The 23,415-nt window shown below is 45.5% G+C and overlaps 1 protein-coding gene across 7 annotated transcripts in view; it reads left to right on the top strand.

Moving 5' to 3' along the window:
* fam13c (family with sequence similarity 13 member C) overlaps positions 1 to 23,415 on the top strand; it is a 181,423-nt gene that overhangs the window by 117,652 nt on the left and 40,356 nt on the right. For 5 of the 7 annotated variants that reach the window (XM_078223615.1, XM_078223618.1, XM_078223612.1 and 2 more), the window contains 3 exons: positions 9,887 to 10,037; positions 10,311 to 10,376; positions 23,103 to 23,313. In XM_078223615.1, coding sequence (XP_078079741.1) covers positions 9,887 to 10,037; positions 10,311 to 10,376; positions 23,103 to 23,313 — 428 coding nt within the window. Of the gene's footprint in view, positions 1 to 9,587; positions 10,038 to 10,310; positions 10,377 to 23,102; positions 23,314 to 23,415 lie in introns of those variants that run through there. The other 2 variants (XM_078223619.1, XM_078223617.1) reach the window with 2 other exon arrangements.

The raw sequence follows: 23,415 nt of genomic DNA, 5'->3' as shown, positions 1-23,415 counted from the left end.
TTGGAATCACGAGCTTTCGGAGCGCTGCTCCTTCGTCAGGTGAACCACTGCCGGCATCTCCACTTTATTGCAAGAGGAATGAAATAGTAAAGTGGGAAAGTTTTAGTGCAGCTGTACAGAGCCTTAGTGAGACCACATCTGGAGTACTGTGTGCAGTGTAGGTCACCTAATATTGCTTTGGAAGCAATTCAGACAGATTCACTGGACTGGGATGAAGGGGTTATCATATGGAGAATGGTTGAACAGATTAGGCCTATACCCAATGGAATTGATAAGACCTGAGAGATGATCAAATTGAAATATATAAGATCCTGAGCAAACTTGATGATAGGGTAGATAGTCAGAGGATATTACCTCTTGTAAGGGAAACTAGAACCAGGGGACATCATTTTAGAATCATAGAATCCCTACAGTGCAGAAAGAGGCCATTTTGCCCATCAAGTCTGCACTGACTCAGCATCTTACCAGGCCCCTGCTTCTGCCCTATCCCCATAACCCCATGTATTTACCCCACTAATACCCCTAATCTGCACATTTTGGGATGCTCAGAGACAATTTATAGGGACAATTGAGCAAGGCCAATCCAGCAAACCTGCACATCTTTGGACTGTGGGAAGCAACTGGAGCACCTGGAGGAAACCCACGCAGACATGGGGAGAACGTGCAGAATCCACACAGACAATGACCGAGGCCGGGAATCGAACCTGGGTCCTTGGTGCTGTGAGGCAGCAGTGCTAACCACTGTGCCACCGTGCCACCGGAACTTAAATTAAGACTTCCATTTAAAACTGAGATGAGTAGAAACATTTTCCCCCAAAGGACGGTTTGGTGTGTGGAATTCTCTTCCTCAGAACATTGTAGAGCCTGGGTCTTTGAATTTATTCGAGGCCGGGTTCGATAGATTTTTGTGAGGGAGAGGAGTTGAGGGTTATGGGGGGGAGCAGACAGGAAGGTGGAGCTGAGACCACCACTAGATCAGCAGTGATCTTATTGAATAGTGGAGCAGGCCTGATGGGCCATATGGCCTAATCCTGTCCCTATGTTCCAAAATAAGAGTAATCCTCTTTTAATAGGAATGAAATATAAATTTGGACATGAAATCTCAAAATGTTGCGTGGTGCTTTTCAAAGTAAAATCCACAACTAATTCTCAAATCACCACCGTTAGGTATGTAATCACAGTTTACGAGGTTCAAAGAATTAGAAATCTGCTTTCAGCTAGCTGTCTTGCCAGATGTGTTAGCCTCCCGTAGACTGTCTCTCAAATGATGCAAGATGCTTAATATCCTCTCATAGTCTCATCTGGTTTATCAAAGGGCAGCACTTTGTGGTGGTGACATTTAGTGTATGTTGTGATGATTTTGAAGCTTTCATAAGGGTAGCAGTAGATGGCATCATTTTTCTGAACCACATTGTTAGATTTAATATCTGTCTTTCAGTTGGGTGGCTCAGTCAAGCCACAATATGCTATAAAGATATGCTCTAAATGCTCCTTTTTAACTGAGGGGCTATGTGAAATCATTTAACAGCATTTAATGGCAGTGCGATCTATTTATTTAACATTTTTTACGAATCAAGATTATTTTAAAAGTAGAAGTTTACTGTAGTGTGCTGGAATGTATGTGACCGTGCTGCTTGGAGTTCTGACTTCCTGGCAGTGCTGAACACTAATCATGTCAATAAAATTGTAAACCGCTTATTTGTGCTGAGAGAGGCAGAATTCAAATAGCTCTCAAATCAACCACTTGTAGGCTCATAAAGCAACCTCACTCTTTGAAGCCAACTGGGCTGCAGTATAAGTGGGCAGCACAGTGGTTAACACTGCTGCCTCACAGCGCGAGGACCTGGGTTCGATTCTGGCCTCAGGTGACTGTGTGGAGTTTGCATTTTCTCCCTGTATCTGCTCCAGGTGCTCCGGTTTCTTCCCACAGTTCAAAGATGTGTAGACTGGGTGGATTAGCCATGCTAAATTACCCCCTTAGTGTTCCAAGGTATATGTAGGGGATCAGTGGGGTAAAATTCCTTGGGGTTACGGGGATAGGACCTGGGTGAGAGTTGACGCAGATTCGATGGGTCGAATGGCCTCCTTCTGCACTGTAGGAATTCCATAAGTCAAAAGCCCAGATTTTCATCTGCTAGTCAGGTGTGCAGAGTCAGCAGAATTCCCAGCTCCCCAAACTCAACTTTTAGAAGTTGTTGCCCACACGACAGACCTTTTGGTCTGGGAGGGAAGTCGGGGCAGGCTACTCCGAAAGTAGTAAGGAGGCAGTCCCGGTGCTGGCATGGATTTTTAAAAAGCGGGACTTCAGAAAGGCCCATCTGGGAGGTTGGTTGCACATGGTTAAATTCCTGTGCCCCAGAGCAGGCGTCATTGCCTTGTCAGATGAGTGTGAACAAGGTTAATGTTGTCCACCTGTTAGCTGACCTTGGAATGGATGGTTCATCATGTGCTTTCCCAATGGGAGAATTGTCATTGATGCTGTCCAATCAAAGTGTACTCTACTGAACCACTGTCAGCATGGAGTGAATTCTCAAGACACTGCTGTGGGGATGGCATCGTCATTGCCACCAATCCTGGTACAGATATTATGCAGTCATGTAGAGCTGCCAAGCTGGCCAATGCAGGCACGGTGGTCAAAGGGCCTCTTTCTGTGCTATATGAGTTTTACTCTATGAGCATGGTGGCACAGTTGTTAGCACTGCTGCCTCACAGTGCCAGGGATCTGGGTTCAATTCAGGCCTTGGGTGACTGTGTGGAGTCTGCACGTTCCCCCCCATATCTGTGTGTGTTCCCTCTGGGTACTCCAGTTTCCTCCCACAGTTTGAAGTGGGTTTGATGGATTGGTCAGGGTAAATGTGTGGGGTTGCAGGAATAGGGCAGGGGAGAGAGGGCCTGGGTAAGATACTCTGGGAGAGAGTCAGTGAAGACTCTATAGGCTGAATGGCCTCTTCTGCACTGTAGGGATTCTATGACTCTGTGAAGGAGACCAAAACTGCTCACAGTATTCAAGATGTGGTGTCACCAATGCACTGTAACACCTGAAGTATAACATCCTTACTTTTATCTTCAATTCCTTTCATAATAAAGGATGGCATTCCATCAGCCATCTTGATTACCTGCTGCACTTGTGTACTAACAGGAACACACACAATCCTCTGCACCTCGGAATTATACAACCGGTCTCATAGAAAATCATAGAATCATCATAGAAACCCTACAGTGCAGAAGGAGGCCATTCGGCCCATCAAGTCTGCACCCGACCACAATCCCACCCCACATATTTACCCACTATTCCCTCTAACCTACACATCCCAGGACTCTAAGGGGCAATTTTTAACCTGGCCAATCAACCTAACCCGCACATCTTTGGACTGTGGGAGGAAACCGGAGCACCCGGAGGAAACCCACGCAGACACGAGGAGAATGTGCAAACTCCACACAGACAGTGACCTGAGCCGGGAATCGAACCCGGGACCCTGGAGCTGTGAAGCAGCAGTGCTAACCACTGTGCGACCGTGCCGCCCTTTTAAGTAATACTCTGCTTTTTCATTCTTCCTGCCAAAGTGAACAAGTTCACACTTTCCCACATTTAACTTCATCTGTCAGATTTTTGCCAGTCATTCAACCTATTTATATCCATCTACAAGCTCCTTATGTCCACTTCACAACATACTTTCCTACCTATCATTGTGTCATCTTCAAATTTAGCTACCATGCCTTTGCTCCCCTCATCTAAACTCATAGGATGGAATTTTCCTGTCCGGCCCACCACGGGAATCGTCGCCGGGGGGGCGGACGGGGACCATGCAAAAGTCCATTGACCTTGGGCGGGACTTTCCGGTTTTTGGGTGAGCGTGGCCAGAAAATCCTGCCCATTGCGTTTAAGGCGGTGAAGACGGGTTTGAAACTAATTCCACAAGGTTACCTGCATCTCTCCAAGGGGGAACCCTGGGTATCCAGTTAGCGAACTTTGTAAATTTGACATTTGGATTGCAACCAGGAAGTATCTTGCATTTTCAGATTGTTTTGCACCTGTAACAAAGGGCCCGATTCGCCCATTGCGACCCGCAACTTTTCTGGCCGGTCGGGTTGGGAGATGCGCGTGTCGGCCATTTTGTGGGTTCCCCACTAGCTTTTACGACCCGCACGCATCTCCCAACCGGAAGAAAATGGCGCCGCTGGGAACACGCAGAAGTCCGGCGGGCACTGAGGTAACTCATTTTAAATGTATTTTAAGTGTCATTATCGGGCCCGGCACAGAACTTGCCGGGTCCGATAGCATCTCCCACCCCACCAGGAGTACTTCATTCCGGTAGGGTTTAGAGTAGCTCCCCACGTTTGGGGAACTAGCAGGAGACCCCGCCGGAGTGAAAGGGGGGCAATCAGGGCCCCCTAGGCATGGGCACCCTGGCAGTGCCAGCCTGTGCCCCCTGGCACTGCCCAAGGGGCAAAATGCCCATTCCCAGGGGCACCTTGGCACTGCCCACCGGGCATCGGGCAGTGTTAAAAGGGTGGGGCCTATTGTGGGCAGGGCCTAGGGGTGATTGGTGGAGGTGGGGGGGTCCTGCTGCCACTCTGCATTGCGATCGGTCTGGGCTGGAGGGAGGGCAATGATTGGGGTGGGCTGGGAAGGGTTGTTTGCCGGGGGGGGCGCTGCCTCCTAGAGGGGGGAGGTCTGATCTCGGGGCGGGGGGGAGAGTGTCTGCCGGGATAGGGGGATTGCCATTGCTGGGGGGGGGAGGGTGGGCTGGACATTGGGGTGCTCCGGGCGAGGGGGGGGGGCTGGCCTGGGAAATGTTGTGGGGGCCGCAATTGGGTAGTGGGGGGGACTGAAGGGGCAGCACTGCGGGGGGGTCTCGGGCTGGCCGCCGAGCGGGCTGGCCAGCAAACGGGGAGACGGACAGATTGGGGCCACTGCGCAATGTGCAGAGCTCCAGAACTGTCAGACTCCGGTGCGAATAGGTCCCGCCCCCCCTGGGATTTTACTGATATTCACGATTGTGACCCCTGCAGTGCACAGAGTGCGGAGATTCGGGTGAGAAGCTGCACTGACAAAACAGTCGTGATCGAGAACAGTTTTCCCGCCAATTCAGCACTTTTGGGAGAATCGCTCCCAAAGTGTGAGATGTGTGCACGACAGCATGCTGTTCTGTAAGTTGCTAAGCGGTCACCATGGCATTGCTCAATGGTGAATCTGAGGATGTGACACTTCATTCGATGCAATACACAACAGACAAACAGGGCTACCAATGTGCAGCGATTGAATACACCAAGTTGCACTTGTATCAGTGAGTGTTGTTGGAGTATTGCTTTAATGCCTAGAGTATGCATAAATGGGTGGCTTTCCCTGCAATTGGTCATTGCACTGTGTGGTTAGTTTTATCACATCTTCAGCTTCAGGCTTGGGCCATTGAGGAAGAGGAAAGGGAAGATGTTCTGGAGTCTACCTTTTGGGAATGGTGGCTTTGGAGGAGAAAATATCAGTAATTCAATGATTAAATTTGTGGTGGTTGCCGCTCAGTGATTCGTTGCTTTTCCTACATGATCAAGGGAACCTGCTTTTGATTGGTTTTTATTCAGTTTGTAGGATATTTAAACCCATGAGCTCGGTTCACTTTACAGATTCATTTCACTCAGTTATGACAGTTAGAAGGCAAAGAGTGACAATGTGGGCGCATGGTGGCCTGGTAGTTATGATACAGGACTGGTAATTTCAGATTTCTGGAAATGTGAGCTCAAATTCACCATAGCATGTTCATCACAGGTCAACTGAGGGTTAATTGTGTTCAGCTGGTGGGAATTAATTGGCGACTCACGTGTAGAGGAGCAGGTTGAATGTGCGATGGTTGATGCACAATATGTCGAGTGTCTACGTAAATGAAAGCTTGTCAGTGTCTGAAATGGCTCCAGGTCTGTCTTTCCATCTGAGTTGTAAGGTGGCAGCTGTGAATTTTAAGTTCAGTTAATTAAATAAATCAGGAATAAACAGAAGCTGGAATAAGTAATGGTGACCATGATTGACATAAAAACCCATCGTCTATTAATGTTCTTCTGAAGAAAATCTTCTAGCCTTATGGACAGCATGTGGTTAGCACTGCTGCCTCACAGCCGCTAGGGACCCGGGTTCAATTTTGGGCCTCCAGTAACTGTGTGGAGTTTGCTCCCAGTGTCTGTGGGTTTCCTCCCGGGTGCACCAGTTTCCTCCCACAGTCCAATGATGTGCAAGTTAGGTGGATTGGCCATGCTAAATTACCCCTTTGTGTCCAAAGATGTGCAGGTTGATGGATTAGCCGTGGGGATTGTGTGGGGTTACGGAGATAGTGTCGGGGAGAGGGCCTGAGTAAGATGCTCTGTCGGAGCATTGGTGCAGATTCGATGGGCCGAATGGTCTCTTCCACAATGTAGAGATTCTACAATATGATTCTATGGTTCTTGTGTTCTGATCCATGAGTGTCTCCAAACCCACAGCAATGTGGTTGAGTCTCAGCTATCTTCTAAAACAACCTGCCTGCCACTCAGTTATACCTTAAGGGCAATAAGGGAAAGGCAATAAATGATGATCTTGTCAGTGCCACTCACATCACATGGATGAGTATAAAGTGGCACAATGCGTGTATGACAGAGCATTTTACTGACATAGATGTCTTTTACATGAGAACAGAAAATTAGACTGCACGCTAAGTAGTGCAAAAACATTTTGGTTAGGGAACTGAGTTTCACATCTTAATTAATGCGCATGAACATCACAGAAAATTGCCCATCCATTTTGATGTTGCATATGCAAATCAGCATATTTATGAATAATTTGCTGTGATATTTAGGAATGGAATTTGGGGAATTAAATATACAATTAACCTTTATTAGTATCTATCTGCAGTTTAAAGAAATCTATAAATGGATATTTAAAACATTCTGGCAATCAAAGTTTTGGATGGGTAATATATTGCTGCTCTATTGAGAGTGTCACATCAAAATCAAGCTGTCATCTGGTTTGAAAAGACGCTGACCTTCCCACAAGAGACTTTAATTGCCTGTGATCAGTGAAGGGTGTCGATGTCTGACTGCAATGTTTTATTCATTGTTAAACGTGTGAAGATTTGCTTTTTAATTATAAATGGACATCGTGGCACAGACCTTGGCTGTCAGTCCCGGGTAGAAATCTTGCAGTTGGGGAGCAACTGGCCATTTTATAGAATCATAGAATCCCGACAGTGCAGAAGGAGACCATTCGGTCCATCGAAACTGCACCGACAACAATCCCATCCAGGCCCTATCCTCGTAACTCCACACATTTACCCTGCTAATCCCTCTAATATACACACCCCGGGACACTAAGGGGCGATTTAGCATCTCCAATCAACCTAACCTGCACATCTTTGGACTGTGGGAGGAAACCGGAGCACCCGGAGGAAACCTGCGCAGACATGAGGAGAACATGCAAACTCCACACAGACAGTGACCCAAGCCAGGAATCGAACACAGGTCCCTGGAGCTGTGAGGCAGCAGTGCTAACCACTGTGTCACCATGCTGCCCAAAACTCCCCCTACTCACCAGTCTCCGATGGAAAATAACATTATGTTTGCATAACCTCTAGCTGTCCCACAACTCCTGCAGTGACAGTTAACATTTACCTCCACTTAGAATCATAGAATCTACAGCACGGAGACAGACCCTTCGGCCCAAACTGCTTCATGCTGATCAAAATGCCCATCTAAGCTAACCCCATTTGCCTGCATTTGGCCCATATCCCTCTCAACCTTTCCTATCCATGTATCTGTCCGAATGCCTTTTAAATGTTGTCAATGTCCCTGCCTCAACCACTCCTTCCGGCAGCTCATTCCACACACGCACCATCCTCTGTGTAAAAAAAGTTGCTCTTCACGTTCCCATTAATTCTTTCCCCTCTTAACTTAAACCTATGCCCTCTAGTTCTCGATTCCCCAACCCTGGGAAAAAGACTGAGTGCATTCACCCTATCCATGTCTCTCATGATCTTATACACCTCTATAAGATCACCCCTCAGTCTCCTACACACCAAAGAAAAAAATCCTAGCCTGTCCAATGGGCAATAAGGGGGTTAAATTAACTCCAGCATTTAATGCAATGTGACAAAACTCTAATATCTCTGTAAACGTTCCTCCTGAGAACTCCAACCCACTGAGAACTTGCAATGGGTGAAATGATGGCACAGTGGTTAGCATTGCTGCCTCACTACATCAAGGGCCTGGGTTCGATTCCCGGCTTGGATCACTGTCTGTGTGGAGCGCTGCTCCTTCAGCGCTCTGAAAGCTAGTGGCGTTTGCTACCAAATAAACCAGTTGGACTTTAACCTGGTGTTGTGAGACTCCTTACTGTGTTTACCCCAGTCCAACGCCGGCATCTCCACATCGTGTGGAGTTTGCACATTCTCCCCATGTCTGCGTGAGTTTCCTCCTACAGTCCAAAGATGTGCGGGTTAGGTGAATTGGCCGTGGTAAATTGCCCCTTAGTGTCAGGGGGACTAGCTAGGATAAATGCATAGGGTTATGGGGATAGGGCCTGGGTGGGATTATGGTAGGTGCAGACTCAATGGGCCGAATGGCCTCCTTCTGCACTGTGGGATTCTATAACTTCCATGATTTCTATTATTCCAGCCTCTTTACTGTGCCTTCAGTCATCCGTGCCCTGCACTTCTACCCCCCCCCCCCCCCCAAGATTCTCCTCAAAAACCTCTCTCTGACCCAGGGGTTTAATTTTCGCTGCCTGTCCTTTATCAGTCTCGGTATTCGACCTGAACCCAGGCTCTTGTGCAAGTGATGACACTGTGTAAAATGCAAATTGTGAGGGGGGGGGGGGGGTAAGGTCGAAAAAGCATGGCAAATGAGTGACAGAAGCTTTAATCTGACCTTCTCATTTTGGGATTTACTGTGTCACACGGACACGCTTTGGTTCTTGCACGTTCTGGATGCACGTGATGGTTGGATGACAACCACTGGAACAAGCTTGATATTGAGAGTGGGACGGGCTGAATTTGCTGTGTGTCAGTCCCTGCCTGAAGACGTGCAAGAGTACACATTTACATGCGCCTGTGTTGCAGACTCCCTCTCTCTCTCTCCACCCCCACAAGTTGCTGGGAGCAGCTAAATTCATTGCAGCCAGGTTATCACACACAAGCTTATTCCTTTTCAATGGGAAGTATGTTTGCTGCGGGATTCTGTATCCTTTCTCTGTGATCAATTTAAAAGGGTATGTTAGACTCTGGGGGGACAGCTGGAAGGGTTCTCTCTCTGAGTAGAAACACATATCCTCCTGATTCTAGCTTACAGCTTTCTGAAGCTGATTTAAATCCCAGCTCGTGACCCCCCCTCCCCTAAAATTAATCAATGTTTCTCTCCACGAAGGAGAGATTTGGTGCTGTTTTCAAGCCTGGTTCATTGACAGGGACATATCAGCGTATCTGATCTAGGCTTTTATGAATGGACTGCACTGGGGAGGGGCAAATTGTCACCAGAGATGATGTCAGCAGGCTGGATGGAGCTCTTGCACAGAGGCAGAGCTTTAAGGACAATATCATCCGGCTTGCTGTGTCAGATTGGCTGACTAACAAATCACCGACTGCTGACGGAGTGAGTCTTCCCACTGGAGGTCCAGGCTCACAATTCCAGCTCTCCCGAGCCCCAGATTGTGCTTTTAACTGCGGGGAGCCGCAGCAGCATGTTTAGTCATCCTGAATAGATGGCTTTAAGTCGGACGCATCGCCGCTGGCCTTCCTCACACAAGCACTCCGGGCTGGCACTGCTGCTGCTGCTGCAGACACCCCACGCTGAAGGCACGGTGCTCCGGCTGTGGACAGAGCTGGCGTCTCTGTCGCTGTTTCATGGCATCATGTTCTGCTTTTGCCTGCAGAACTCCTTGATGAAGCTGCAAGCCTTTGACGTTGACCTGTGCTCCACATTCTTGCCGAGCCCCGAGGAAAGTCCTGCAGCACAACATGGCAAGGGGGAGCAGACACCCCAGCCAGGTCGGAATGGGATTGCTGAAGAAGGAAGCAGTGGCGGTAAGAATAGCCAATATATTTACAGCTAGATTTAATTTGATACAGAAAGTGCTGGCGGTGAAACACTTTAGAATTCATTGTAATTTGATACTCTGACAAGCTGCTGTGTTACAAAACATTAGTGTCAATCATCGTTTATTCTTTTCACACATCATTGAGTTGAATCCTTATCATTAGAAGTGGATTTTTAATTTGTCACTATAATTAATAATCATGTTTTGTCCTTGCATTTCTAGTTTTGTTTTATTTTCTCCACTGGTTTTGTTTTGTCAGAACCCAGCACCATCACTGCCCCTATTATTGATTTCAAATTAATGCACCAGCAAAGGGATAGCGATGGTGAGTATGTTCTATTGTTTCGTGCTTTGATCTGAAACTCGAGTCCTGCTCTTTAATCCACTCCCAATACTGCCTGTGACAGCTTGTCTCAGTTGGAGTGCTGCACGTGAGGGAAAGCCTTATTTCTACTTCATATCCCTGCCAACGCCTACACCCACCAGCCATCGATAGGAGGGCACGGGTTTGTTCTGTGACACTTTATCATAAGGCGTGTGTGTGAGAAAAACAGTTGCTTCCTCCTGATGAAAATCGGATGGACATCTTTGGCCAAAATTGGTTCATTTCCTTGATTGCATTCATTCCTTTGACTGAAAGAACTGGTTTATCCGTTTGTTTTATCATCTCCTTGTCTCTGTTGCTAGGGTAGCTCTCATTGCATTTTTAATAACATTCGACCCGCGGTTTTATTTAGAAAGACAGTTTCAAGCATTGCTGAGTTGCCTGGGAGTCTCGAGGTTAAGGAGTTAACAGGGATGTTGGTTTTAAAATTCTAGGGGCTAATAGTAGTAGGATCTTGGAGGTAGGTGCCCAGTTCTTGGAAGAGGTTTGTTTGATGGTGAATAAAATTTAGACCAGAAGTGTGCCAACTGCTTCCCCTGAAATTCACGAGGATGTGATTTAATACTTAACAGTGACTCACTGACTCAATACGGAGCAAGTCTGAAGGGCAATGAATCAATTCACAAATACCCAGATTTCTAACGGGTATTGTAGACCTGTGCACATTGTATTGTTACAAACAACCCCAGGTGAGACACCTCGATTTGTCACCATCCGACTGGGATACCCCCAAATAGTTACAAACCTGGGTGAGGATTTGACCTGATTTGATTAGATTTATTGTCACATGTATTGGTATATCGTGAAAAGTATTGTTTCTTTCACATTCTACAGACAAAGCATACCGTTCATAGAGAAGGAAAGAAGAGGGTGCAGAATGTAGTGTTACAGTCATAGCTAGGGCGTAGAGAAAGATCAACTTAATGCGAGGTAGGTCCATTCAAAAGTCTGATGGCAACAGGGAAGAAACTGTTCTTGAGTCGGTTGGTGCGTGATCTCAGACTTCTGTATTTTTTTCCTGATGGAAGAAGGTGAAAGAGAGTGTCCAGGGTGTGTGGGGTCCTTAATTATGCTGGCTGCTTTTCCAAGGCAACAGGAAGTGTAGACTCTGTTAATGGGTGGGAGGCTGTTTTGAGTGATGATTAGGCTTCTTTCACAACCGTTTGTAGTTTCTTGCGTTCTTGGACAGAGCAGGAGCCATACCAAGCTGTGAGGAGGGGTGACTGGTTCCATGTCTTTATTCAACCCACCCTCTGCTGGTAACAACAACGTTTAGTCTATCAAGATTCCCTTTCCTTTGGATATCTTTTTAGTTATGTTTAAAAAGGAGGCAGTTTATCCAGGCTTTCTTGAGTTAAGATAGAGTAAGTTTATTAATTACTAAAATGGTAAGGAGAAATTTTAAACCACCTGCATCTAAATTCATGTGGATTTGAAGTTATAAAGGAGTTCAATAGTAAGTAAGTATAAAATAAAAATTTATACGGAGCAGTCCTTGAGTTGCAAGGAGTAGATGATGACCTGTGTGGCCATTACAAATCGATTCCAGTATAGTTGACTTCTGTTGGTGAGTAGTTGATTCTTCAGTTCGGGTGTTCCATGGTTGAATAGAGATAATTCAGTTCTTTTTTCCAGCTGCGAGCCTTTTGCTGGCTGGTTGACTTCCACAGTCAGAGAAAGAGTTTTTAGATACTCCTGCAAAAGATGGTCACTTCCTTTTTGCAGGGGCACTGCTTCTGGCACTGTGGCACACACTTTCAGTGTGGAAAGCTTCCAACTGTTTGTCCTCATAGTGCACACGTGCACACACACACATGCACATGCGCGGGCCCTGGGTAACTATTACCCCTTCTTTGTATATTCCAACTGGAAACCGGAATACACTAATCTGTCTAAGCAATTACACCCAGGGTCATTGAAATGAGATGGTCATTATGTTCTTTGTCTTTACTGGAGATGGTAATCAGGCTTTGGATGCTTTTAGAAGTACCTTGTCTGAAACACAGTGAGGGTTTTTTTTATTCGTTGGCCATGGGCGTCACTGACTGGCCAGCATTTATTGCCCATCCATCCCTAGTTACCTGAGGGCAGATGAGAGTCAACCACGTTGCTGTGGGTCTGGAGTCGCATGTAGGCCAGACCAGGTAAGGATGGCAGGTTTCCTTCCCTAAAGGACATTAGTGACCCAGATGGGAGGGGTTCCATTGTCCCTTAGAGAAACATCCTGTAAGTATTTCTGTCAGTGGCTAACCACATTCTCTGCCATCTTCGGAGTTTGTGCCCATTTTAAAATATAAACTCAGGTCTTTTTAAAGTCCAATACTTCTGTGTGTAATTCTATGTATTTTTTCTCCATCATCGTAACAATATATTTTGATTACTATGCTGTCATATACTCTTTATGTGGAGATAAAACTATTGATTATTTCTGCCTGTGGAAGTTTGAATGGTGATAGCCACCGTTTGAAAGAATATTTTGTACTGTGCTGTGAGTTTGTACTGAATCTAGTTTATTTGAGGCTCTGAAACCCCGTCTACATCTTGTTTGCCATTTTGTTAGAAGAGTGCAGGGCTCTGGTGGTTCCAGTTCTTGCTGCTGCTTTGGAGGTTGGCTTGGTGTTTGGCTATAGGTTCATCCATTTCTTCCCTTGCTTGATGTTACACCTGGCCTGGTTGGTGTGGCTGGTTTGGCAGTGAACGGTTGTTGTTACTCGTCACTGTTTCTTGCAGAATGGGTGCGTGGCGGTGCTTTTTCCTCACCTTTTGTCCATTCGGGCTGTCAGCAAGCTCCCTGAGGCTGAGGAAGAGCATTCCGGTGGCAAGGAGATGATTGAGTAGCGCGCTCACCTCTGCTTTTCATTGCTAATGGTGTGAGACTGCTCCAAGGTTCCAGCATCCCTTGTGGTTCTGGTAAACTGCCTGGAAGTTGGCACACAATGGTCGGTGTGTCTACCATCTTCATGATGGTAGAAGCTCCTCATACTGTTGATCCTTCTCTGGTACCATTTCCACCAGAGATGCTAAGGTAATCCTGAGTTTGGTAAGTTGGTCTGACCCCAGGGGACTTTCTGGGACCCGTGTCTCGGGTAAGATGGTTTTTAGCTTGCAGGTGGTCAGGGAGTGAATCGTCTGCAACATTCAACACAATGATGTCCTGGGTAAACTCAGACTTTAATTCACCGCCTGTTTATGGAAGAATTGACAGGTTCCCCAGGCAGTTAGAGTCTCTTATTAAATTTGACTCACTCCAATATTTTAATGGATCCCAGGATGAAATAAATGCTGAAAAATTTTAAAACATTGCCAAATTTGGCAGATGACTAATCGAAACCCTGTCGTGCAGTGACGTCATCTGCAATTGGCCCAGTTGAGTAAAGAAGTGTATTGACTTGTGCTTCTGATTATTTAGACCTGTAGCAATGCTGTATCTTTAGAAATCTTTTCCTCCAAAGACTCTAATTCTGGTGATTGGTCTGGGCCATCCCAGAGGAGCTGTAAGTGAAGAACTGTGATCCATTTGGAAGATTGTTTCCAAAGTGTTGATGCAGGTTTCGGAGAATGCAGGAACCTCAGACCGTGTTACCAATCCCCGGCCGGAAAATGGCAATTCCTACACTTGCCAGTTTTTGGTGGGGTTTCCAAACGGTGGCGGCGTGTTTCTGCCTGAAGAAGGTGGCGATGGCTACGAGAGTTGCCGACTCCATTTAATCAGCGGCATGGCATTGTGATTGGGGGCATGTGGAAAACAGGCATGCTGTTTAAGAAATCGGATGGTCACTAATAGTGTCATAGAGTCTTCGAGGTCTGCAGCATGTAAACAGGCCCTTCGGCCCAACTTGTCCATGCCGCCCAATTTTTACCATTTAAGCTAGTCCCAATTGTTTAAAGTTTATTTATTAGTGTCACAAGTAGGCTGACATTAACACTCACCACCCTCTGTGTGGAACAAATTGCCCCTCTGGAGTGAGTCAAGTTTAATAAGAGAGTCCAACTGCCTGGGGAATCTGTCAATTCCTTCATAAACAGGCTGTGATTTAAAGTTTGAGTTTATCCAAGGCAACATCATATTGGGTGTTGCAGATACACTCCCTGACCACCAGCAATGAATTTACTGTGAAAATCCTCAAGTCGCCACACTCGGGCACCTGTTCAGGTACACTGAGGGAGAATATTAGCATGGCCAATGCACCTAACCAGCACGCCTTCCGTCTGTGGGTGGAAACCAGAGCACCTGGAGGAAACCCACACAGACACAGGGGAGAACGTGCAGACTCCGTGCAGACAGTGACCCAAGCCAGAAATTGAACCCACGTCCCTGGTACTGTAAGGCAGCAGTGCTAACCACTGTGCCATCGTGGCGCCCAATTGCCTGCGTTTGGCCCATATCCCTCTATACCAATTTTACCCATGTAACTGTCTAAGTGCTTTTTAAAAGACAAAATTGTACCCGCCTCTACTACTACCTCTGGCAGCTCATTCCAGACACTCGCCACCCTCTGTGTGAAAAAATTGACTCTCTGGAACCTTTTGTATCTCTCCCCTTTCACCTTAAACCTATGCCCTCTAGTTTTAGACTCCCCTACCTTTGGGAAAAGATGTTGACTAACCGAAGTAGACAAATTTAATTTTCTTCCCCTCTTTGTTCAACTTGAGAGCCATGTGTTGAGACTCGGAGTCAGGGATCGGAATTGGAGATGCTTTTAAATGGAGCTTCTAGCTGAATAAATGAAAAGAGGTTTCTCTAAACAGTTGGCCCGGAATTTCACATTTAAAAAAATCTTAGCCGAACAGCCTTGAGCTCTTCTTGCTGAAGACATATTCAATTTTCCCAGGTCTGTAACTTCAGTGGGAGTCTGTTTCAGTTCCGAATGTATTGAAGATGTCCTTTTTCTTAGTTATTCTGCATTCTTGGGAGGATAATGGATTTTGATCCGAATGCTGCCTCCATGAAGAATCCTGCTTTGAACACTATGAAGTAGGCTTTGTGGTCTTGAGTGTATTAACAGCAATTCTTTATTAAAAACTCATAACTATATGCACACATGCAGCAGAGGTTAGGGACCTGAATTCACCATAGGCTTTTACACATCTCTACCTATTTCTAGACTGATCCTGGCTCTGGGGCATGTACCCTCTTACATCACTGTGTGGGCGGTGCTATACTCAGTCCCACATTAACCCTGAATGTACCAGACCCTCCTACCAACAATGTTCTTCCAGCATAGCCTGAGCCAATACCTGGAATGTGAAGTTATTATAATGGTTGGCATTGGGACCATTGCAGGGATCTAAGTCGAGAACCCAGTATTTGCAGGTACCCCTTCAAGTAGGCATTCATCACTGTGTACAGTTTTGGTCTCTTTACTTGAGAAAGGATATACCGGCACTGGAGGGGGTGCAGAGGAGATTCACTAGGTTGATTCCGGAGTTGAGAGGAGAGGTTGGCTTATGAGGAGAGACGGAGTACACTGGGACTATACTCATTGGAATTTAGAAGAATGAGGGGAGATCTTATTGAAATACATAAGATTATGAAGGGAATAGATAAGATAGAAGCAGGGAGGTTGTTTCCACTGGCGGGTGAAACTAGAACTAGGGGGCATAGTCTCAAAATAAGGGGGAGCAGATTTAGGACTGAGTTGAGGAGGAACCTCTTCACCCAAAGGGTTGTGAATCTGTGGAATTCCCTGCCCAGTGAAGCAGTTGAGGCTACCTCATTGAATATTTTTAAGGCAAGGATAGATAAATTTTTGAATCAAGGGTTATGGTGAGCGGGCGGGTAAGTGGAGCTGAGTCCATGCTCATGAAAAGATCAGCCATGATCTTATTGAATGGCGGGGCAGGCTTGAGGGGCCAGATGGCCTACCCCTGCTCCTAGTTCTTATGTTCTTATGTAGGATAGAGAACTGTAAATCAGACAGGACTTGCTGTTACCATACTTCATTGTAATTAGATCTTGATGTCTCCACAAGCTCAGGATGCACGTATCAAATCCCCTGTCTACCCAGCCAAGTCATGCAGCCTGGGAGCTCAGAATTTCCCAAGGGAGGAAATTGTCCAGTGTTATTGAGGCAACGAAGAAGGAATATTTACTTAAGAACTGGGTTTGTTATTTATGAACTGGGAGGCTCGAGAATGGAGAGAAGAAATGAAAAGCTTTCTGTTTTCCACGCACTTGCTGAGGACAAAGAGTTTTTTTACACTGTTATAGCTGCTAGTTCAGGATGCCAGTACAATGTTTGCTTTCATTATCCTTTGACATCGCACCATAGAGTGTAATAGAGATCTCTGTGTCAAATGTCAGTCAATCATTGTTGTGAAAAAGGAGCAAGTGACATATTTTAGAATCGTCAAGTTATACAGCACAGAATGAGGCCATTTGGCCCACCATTTTTGTGCCAGTTCTTTGAAGTACCTCGCCAATTAACCCCACTTGTTGCCCTTTCCCCACTGCACTGTAACGTCTCCTTTTTCGAGTAGATATCTCACTTATTTTAAATATTAGTGAATTTTATTCCTCTATTCCTTTAGGTACTGCTTTCCAGATAGAAACCATAGAACCATAGAAACCCCTACAGTGCAGAAAGAGGCCATTCGGCCCATCGAGACTGCACCGACAACAATCCCACCCAGGCTCCATCCCCGCATCCCCACATATTTACCTGCTAATCCCTCTAACCCTCATATTTACCCACTAATCCCTCTAACCTACGCATCCCGGGACACTAAGGGGCAATTTAGCTTGGCCAATCAACCTAACCCGCACATCTTTGGACTGTGGGAGGAAACCGGAGCACCCGGAGGAAACCCACGCAGACACGGGGAGAATGTGCAAACTCCGCACAGTTCATCATAACTTGCTGCTTAAAAAAATATAATTATCATCTCCCAACTTTTGATGGTAAATTATTTTACGTACTCTGTCCTATATTAACTCTGTAGGTAACAGACCCTCCTAGGACAGTGTTCTCTCAGCGTTGCAAGGATGGAGTATTTGGCGCTCAGCCAAATCTCCATTTACTGCAGTGGGACAGGAGAATCCCGGCTGTGGGAGAGGTTGGAGAATCCAGCCCAATATAATGGCTGGCAGTGGGGCCCATTACAGGGCTAGGATCTAAGTATTTATATTGGTAGGCTATTCTTGAAATAGGCCTCCATCAGGACAGAGACAGAGGCAAATCAGACAGGACGTGCTATAAGCACACATCATTGCAATTTGATTTGATGCTTCCACAAGCTCACGATGTGCCTTCTGTCAGTGGGAGAGCTTTTCCATGTTTGTTTTTTTTTTAAACCAAAAGAGGAAATGTTGGAAAATCTCAGCAGGTCTGGCAGCATCTGTAAGGAGAGAAAAGAGCTGACGTTTCGAGTCCAGATGACCCTTTGTCGTTTTATGGGATGTGGGTGTCGCTGGCTGGGTCAGCATTTATTGCCCATCCCTAACTGCCCTCCATTTCAGAGGGCATTTGAGAGTCAACCACATTGCTGTGGCTCTGGAGTCACATGTAGGCCAGACCGGGTAAGGACAGCAGATTTTCTTCCCTGAAGGACATTAGTGAACCAGATGGGATTTTTTTGACAATGGTTTCAATGTCATCAGTAGATTCTTAATTCCAGATATTTATTGTATTAAAATGTTGCCATCTGCCATGGTGGGATTTAATTTGATTTGATTTATTATTGTCACATGTCGTGATATACATTTGAAGGTATTGTTTCTTGCGCACTATACAGACAATGCATACTGTTCATAGAGAAGGAAAGGAGAGAGCGCAGAATGCAGTGTTACAGTCATTGCTAGGGTGTAGAGAAAGATCAACTTAATGCGAGGTAGGTCCATTCAAAAGTCTGACAGCAGCAGGGAAGAAGCTATTCTTGAGTCGGTTGGTAAGTGTCCTCAGACTTTTGTATCTTTTTCCTGACGGAAGAAGGTGGAAGAGAGAATGTCCAGGGTGCGTAGGGTCCTTAATTATGCTGGCTGCTTTGCCAAGGCAGCGGGAAGTGTAGACAGATGGATGGAGGCTGGCTTGCGTGATGGACTGGGCTTCGTTCACGACCCTTTGTAGTCGTGGCTCTGGGTCTCTCAATTCCTGGTCCATTGATGATACCACCATGCCACTGCCTCCCTTACTCTTACTGAAACTCCTTGTAATTTTGAACACCTCTGTTAAACCTCCCTTTAACCTCTCTCTGTGTTCACTATTAATTCCAGTCTCTCCACTTAACTGAAGTTCCTCACCCCTGGTACCATGCTGGTAAATCTATTCTCTGCAGCCTTTCTAAGGCCTTCATGTCCTCAGGAACTGGAGCCTGAGGAGAGCTGATTCTGCTCTCACTGATTCTACAGTGTGAAATCAAATGGTGGTTTGGCCCTTGGGAGATGCTGAATGGGTACGAGATGATTTACTGCTCGACTTTTTAAATCATTTTGTTTTACTATAAAATACCAGCTAGTATTCAGCCAGCCTGTGCTTGTAAAACTCCGAACACCATGTCTAAAGTTAGATGTGATTCTGCAATCGGGCAGCACTTGTTGAACAATCCCATGTGTGCTGAGAATGACACTAACAATAATTTAACATTATCAGTCAGGTTCATGATGTGGCTCACTGTTGCTTGCTCCAAACTACATTTATTCATATGTTGGGACTTGTCCTCAGAAGGTAGAAGAAACATGTCCAGACTTGGACCTTTTTGTGAATTACAGAAAAGCATGGGGGTGGGGGAGTGGGGGAATGATAATTCCCTCTTGCATTCTCCTTGGCAACGTCTCAGCCAATCAAAATCCTCTTGCAGTCAATCAGTGTGCTCTTCTTATTCAATATGAATTGTCAAACTTTGAAGTTTGAACTCTTGCATCTATCCTGATGAGTGAAAGACAAAAAGCTTCAGTAGCTTGTCTCTTTTTTCAGTAATACTCAAAATACTAGTTTCTTTTTAAATTTGTGCCCTTCCATAACTTTTTTGATACATGTAAAGACATTTGGGATGTATGGCCACATTGAATTGTGCAAATCCCCTTTGTTTAACCCACCCTTATGAAATGAATAATCCAGACAACTAAACACACATGACTTATTTATCTGTCACAGCTAGAAGTTCGGTTGACTTAATGAATTGATAGTGCCTCTAACTGGGGTCCCCTGCGCTCCCCGAATGAACAATATCTACAATATTAAAAGCAGAAGATACTGGAAAAACTCAGCAGGTCTGGCAGCATCTGTGGAGAGAGAAACAGAGTTAACGTTTTGATAATGTGTGATTTCAAGAAGAAATTAGATAGAGCTCTTGGGGCTAAAAAGATCAAGGGATATGGAGGGGAGGTGGGATCAGGATATTGAATTTGATGATCAGCCGTGATAACGAATGGCAGAGCAGGCTCGAAGGGCCGAATGTCCTTCTCCCGCTTCTATTTTCTATGTTTCAATGAATCCATGTGATTCTTCTTCAAGCAGATCAAAACAGACAGGTTGAATTCTAAGTACAGAAATGGTCTTCAGAGATAAAGGTCTCTTTTGATTTGTGATTAGATCTACGAATTTGATGTTGTGGCTCTGTGTGATCAGCTTGAAGAGGCGGGTGATCAATATCACTCATCGGAAGAGAAAATGCACCCTCATAGTTACTGTCCCCAATATATCCAGGTCTGCTCACTATTAAGCATCGAACGTTTGTCTTGGTGTTGTCACCTAACAGATGAGCGTTGGTATCGAGCAACCACTTGATCTGCTTTGGAGCTGACATAGATGATGCACGGTTGTGGTAGCAATATGGCTATTTGATTTGGTTCCCTTCTTGTGCGTTTGTCAAAGTTTGGGCGGCACAGTGGTTAGCACTGCTGCCTCACGGTGCTAAGGACCCTGGTTCAATTTTGTGCTTGGGTCACTGTCTGTGTGGAGTTTGCACGTTCTCCCTGTGTCTGCGTGGGTTTCCTCCGAGTGCTCTGGTTTACTCCCACAGGGTTGTTTGGCCATGCTAAATTGTCCCTTTAGTGTCAGGGGGATTAGCAGGGTAAATATGTGGGGTTATGGGGATAGGGCCTGGGTGGGATTATAGTTGGTGCAGACTCGATGGGCCAAATGGCCGCCTCCTGCGCTGTAGGGATTCTACGATTCCATTGATTTACCTGGCCGCTTTGCGATTTCATCTGTTTTCCCGATGAAATTCTCATTAATTGGTAGCCTTGGCTTAAGAATGATTAGTGGCATGTGAAATTTACGACCTATCATATGTTTGGCTGGTGTCTTTCTGGTCAGAGTTTAGGGTGGATCGATTTGTGTGAAGTAGGATGTGAATGGATTGTTGGAATGTTTTCCTCTCTGACTCACTATCTCTCAGACTGTCCTTTATTACACTGTTGAGTTGTTCAATGCCACCATTCGCGTGTCGATTGCAACGCAGTGTCAGATGGTGATGAATTCTGCAACTTGCTAGGAAGTCTATGAACTGACCAGAAACAGACTGAATTCCATTGCCTGTAATAGTCGCTGGCAATCCACACTTTGTAAGCAACTTGTCCAGAATGTCAGTGACTGAAGTGGTTGTTATGGAAATTGTTGAAATGATTTCCAGCCATTTGCTGTTTAGACCATCAACAACAAGTAAAGAAAGTTGATTATGAGGGGTTGCTTGCACTTCACCTTGGTGTTGTTGCCATGGTCTTGTTGGCCTTGGGGTCAGCTGTAGAGGTGTGGGACATTGTTTAACAGAGTTCTCACTCAGTGTACATGCTACACAGCTTCTAATGAACTCTTTGATACAGCAATCCGTTGCCGGCCACCAGCTTGCTTCACAGGATCATTGTTTTATCTGAACAACACCCAGATGTCCTTCGTAGACAGGACGCAGTTCATGTTGCTGTAGAAGATTTGGCATAACTACTCGAGTTTCACATGCAATACAGTCGTTACCAAACAATAGGAGCTAACTGCGTACCCTAATCTAAAACGGCCAACCGGATTTAGACAGCCAAGGCCTTGGGTTTTCCCGAAGTTAAGTCATCATTGTCCATGAGGAGACGTGCTCTAATTTATTGAATTGAAATCTTGTCGATTAATTTCTCGCAAATTAGCCCAAATGTTGCCGTGTGTTGTTTAGTGGACTCACTATTCCCTGGGATCTCTGAGAGGATTCGACCATCACACTGTCCTGTGGTCTGAAGTATTTTTTGAGAGCACTTGCTGCCAGGTCAAGTGTTGATGTCTCTTCTATGAGCTGCTCAAATAACTATTGCTTTCTTACAGATCACTCCTCCATCCATACTACCCAGCACTGTAGCGAGCAAGTGGGTATTGAACCTTACAATCCATTGATCCCATGACATGCTCCCATACCTCTACTTTTTCAGGAGGCTAAGGAAGTTTGGCATGTCCACTATGACTCTCACCAACTTTTCCAGATGCACTATAGAAAGCATTCTTTCTGGTTGTATCACAGCTTGGTATAGCTCCTGCTCTGCCCAAGAGCGTAAGAAACTACAAAAGGCAGTGAATGTAGGCGAATCTATCACTCAAACCAACCTCCCATTCATTGACTCTGTCTACACTTCCCACTGCCTCAGGAAAGAAGCCAGCATAGTCAAGGACCTCACGCACCCCGGACATTCTCTCTTCCACCTTCTTCCGTCGGGGAAAAGATAGAAAAGTCTGAGGTCACGTACCAACCGACTCAAGAACGGCTTCTTCCCTGCTGCTGTCAGACTTTTGAATGGACCTGCCTTGCATTAATTTGATCTTTCTCTACACCCTAGCTATGACTGTAACACTACATTCTGCACTCTTTCCTTTCCTTCTCTATGAACAGTATGCTTTGTTTTATATAGTGTGCAAGAAACAATACTTTTCACTGTATACTAATACATGTAACAATAATAAATCAAATCAAATCAAATGGGAGGATTTCCCAGCAGTGAATGGAATGGATCTGCAGCTGGTTAAGTTAATCTTCCTCAACCATCTTTGACACCAATTTTGTTACATATTTGCCGGGTTACTGGATATCTTTTATGTCCGATTTTTCTCAAAGCAATGCAGACGTGACACTAGTTCCAAATCCAAATCGCTTCATTTACAGGACTTTACAATATCTCAAGATTTTGCGCACACGCATGGTCTCAGCTCAGGTCTTCCCTACCAGCTTTTTATGTTCAATTAGCTCTCTGGCTCCACTAACAGGCTTAAACAATCAAGTGCAGTTATCAAGGATCAGTTGAACATAATCAAATACCCAGAATGAAGCTGTGGTGCACCCCAATCGATGGCTCCCATCATTGGAGATTTCCTCCTGACAAAATCGAGCAGGGGGCGCAGAAATCTGTATTTAGCCACTGCGGAAACTATCGCCTGACTTGGTGATTACTGCACACTGCTAGAAAAAAATTCAATTACAGATCAATCAAACCATTGAACGCACTACAGCATCTTTCAAGCAAATATAAGTCTCACTGAGTATATGGGTCTCATGTAAGCTGGAAATTGTACAGTAAATGACCTAGATGAATCTATGGCCAGCTACTTTGAGATATATCACTCTATTCCTAGCTTTTCTACCATTATGTTACTTTTCCCTATGTACGAGAAGGACTGCCTAATGTACTGACCATGTTTTTGTCTTAACTGTAGCCATAGGTAAGAGAGCGAGCTTCTAACAGCCTGGTTAATGTTGCAGAGCCAATTCCAGCCTTTGAAAGCTGGCAGAGTGAGCTGGAGAATGGAGTGGAAGCCCATCGATCCCTGGGGGCCGGCAGACTGCTGCATCACATCGCAGAAGGGGACAATCCACTAATATCACCGCGGTGCTCCAGTTTCAGCAAGAGTCAAAGATTTGTGTTGGATACAGAAGCTGCCCCTTCTCCACCAAGTGCTCAGCTCTTCATCATGTAAGAAAAGGAATATTTTATACTTTATACTTTCAGATGTGTGATTTGCAACATAAGAACATAAGAACATAAGAAATAGGAGCAGGAGTAGGCCATCTAGCC

The sequence above is a fragment of the Mustelus asterias genome, chromosome 11, assembly GCF_964213995.1.
Source record: "Mustelus asterias chromosome 11, sMusAst1.hap1.1, whole genome shotgun sequence".
NCBI classification, from domain to species: domain Eukaryota; kingdom Metazoa; phylum Chordata; class Chondrichthyes; order Carcharhiniformes; family Triakidae; genus Mustelus; species Mustelus asterias.
This window is presented reverse-complemented; position numbering and strand designations above follow the sequence as displayed.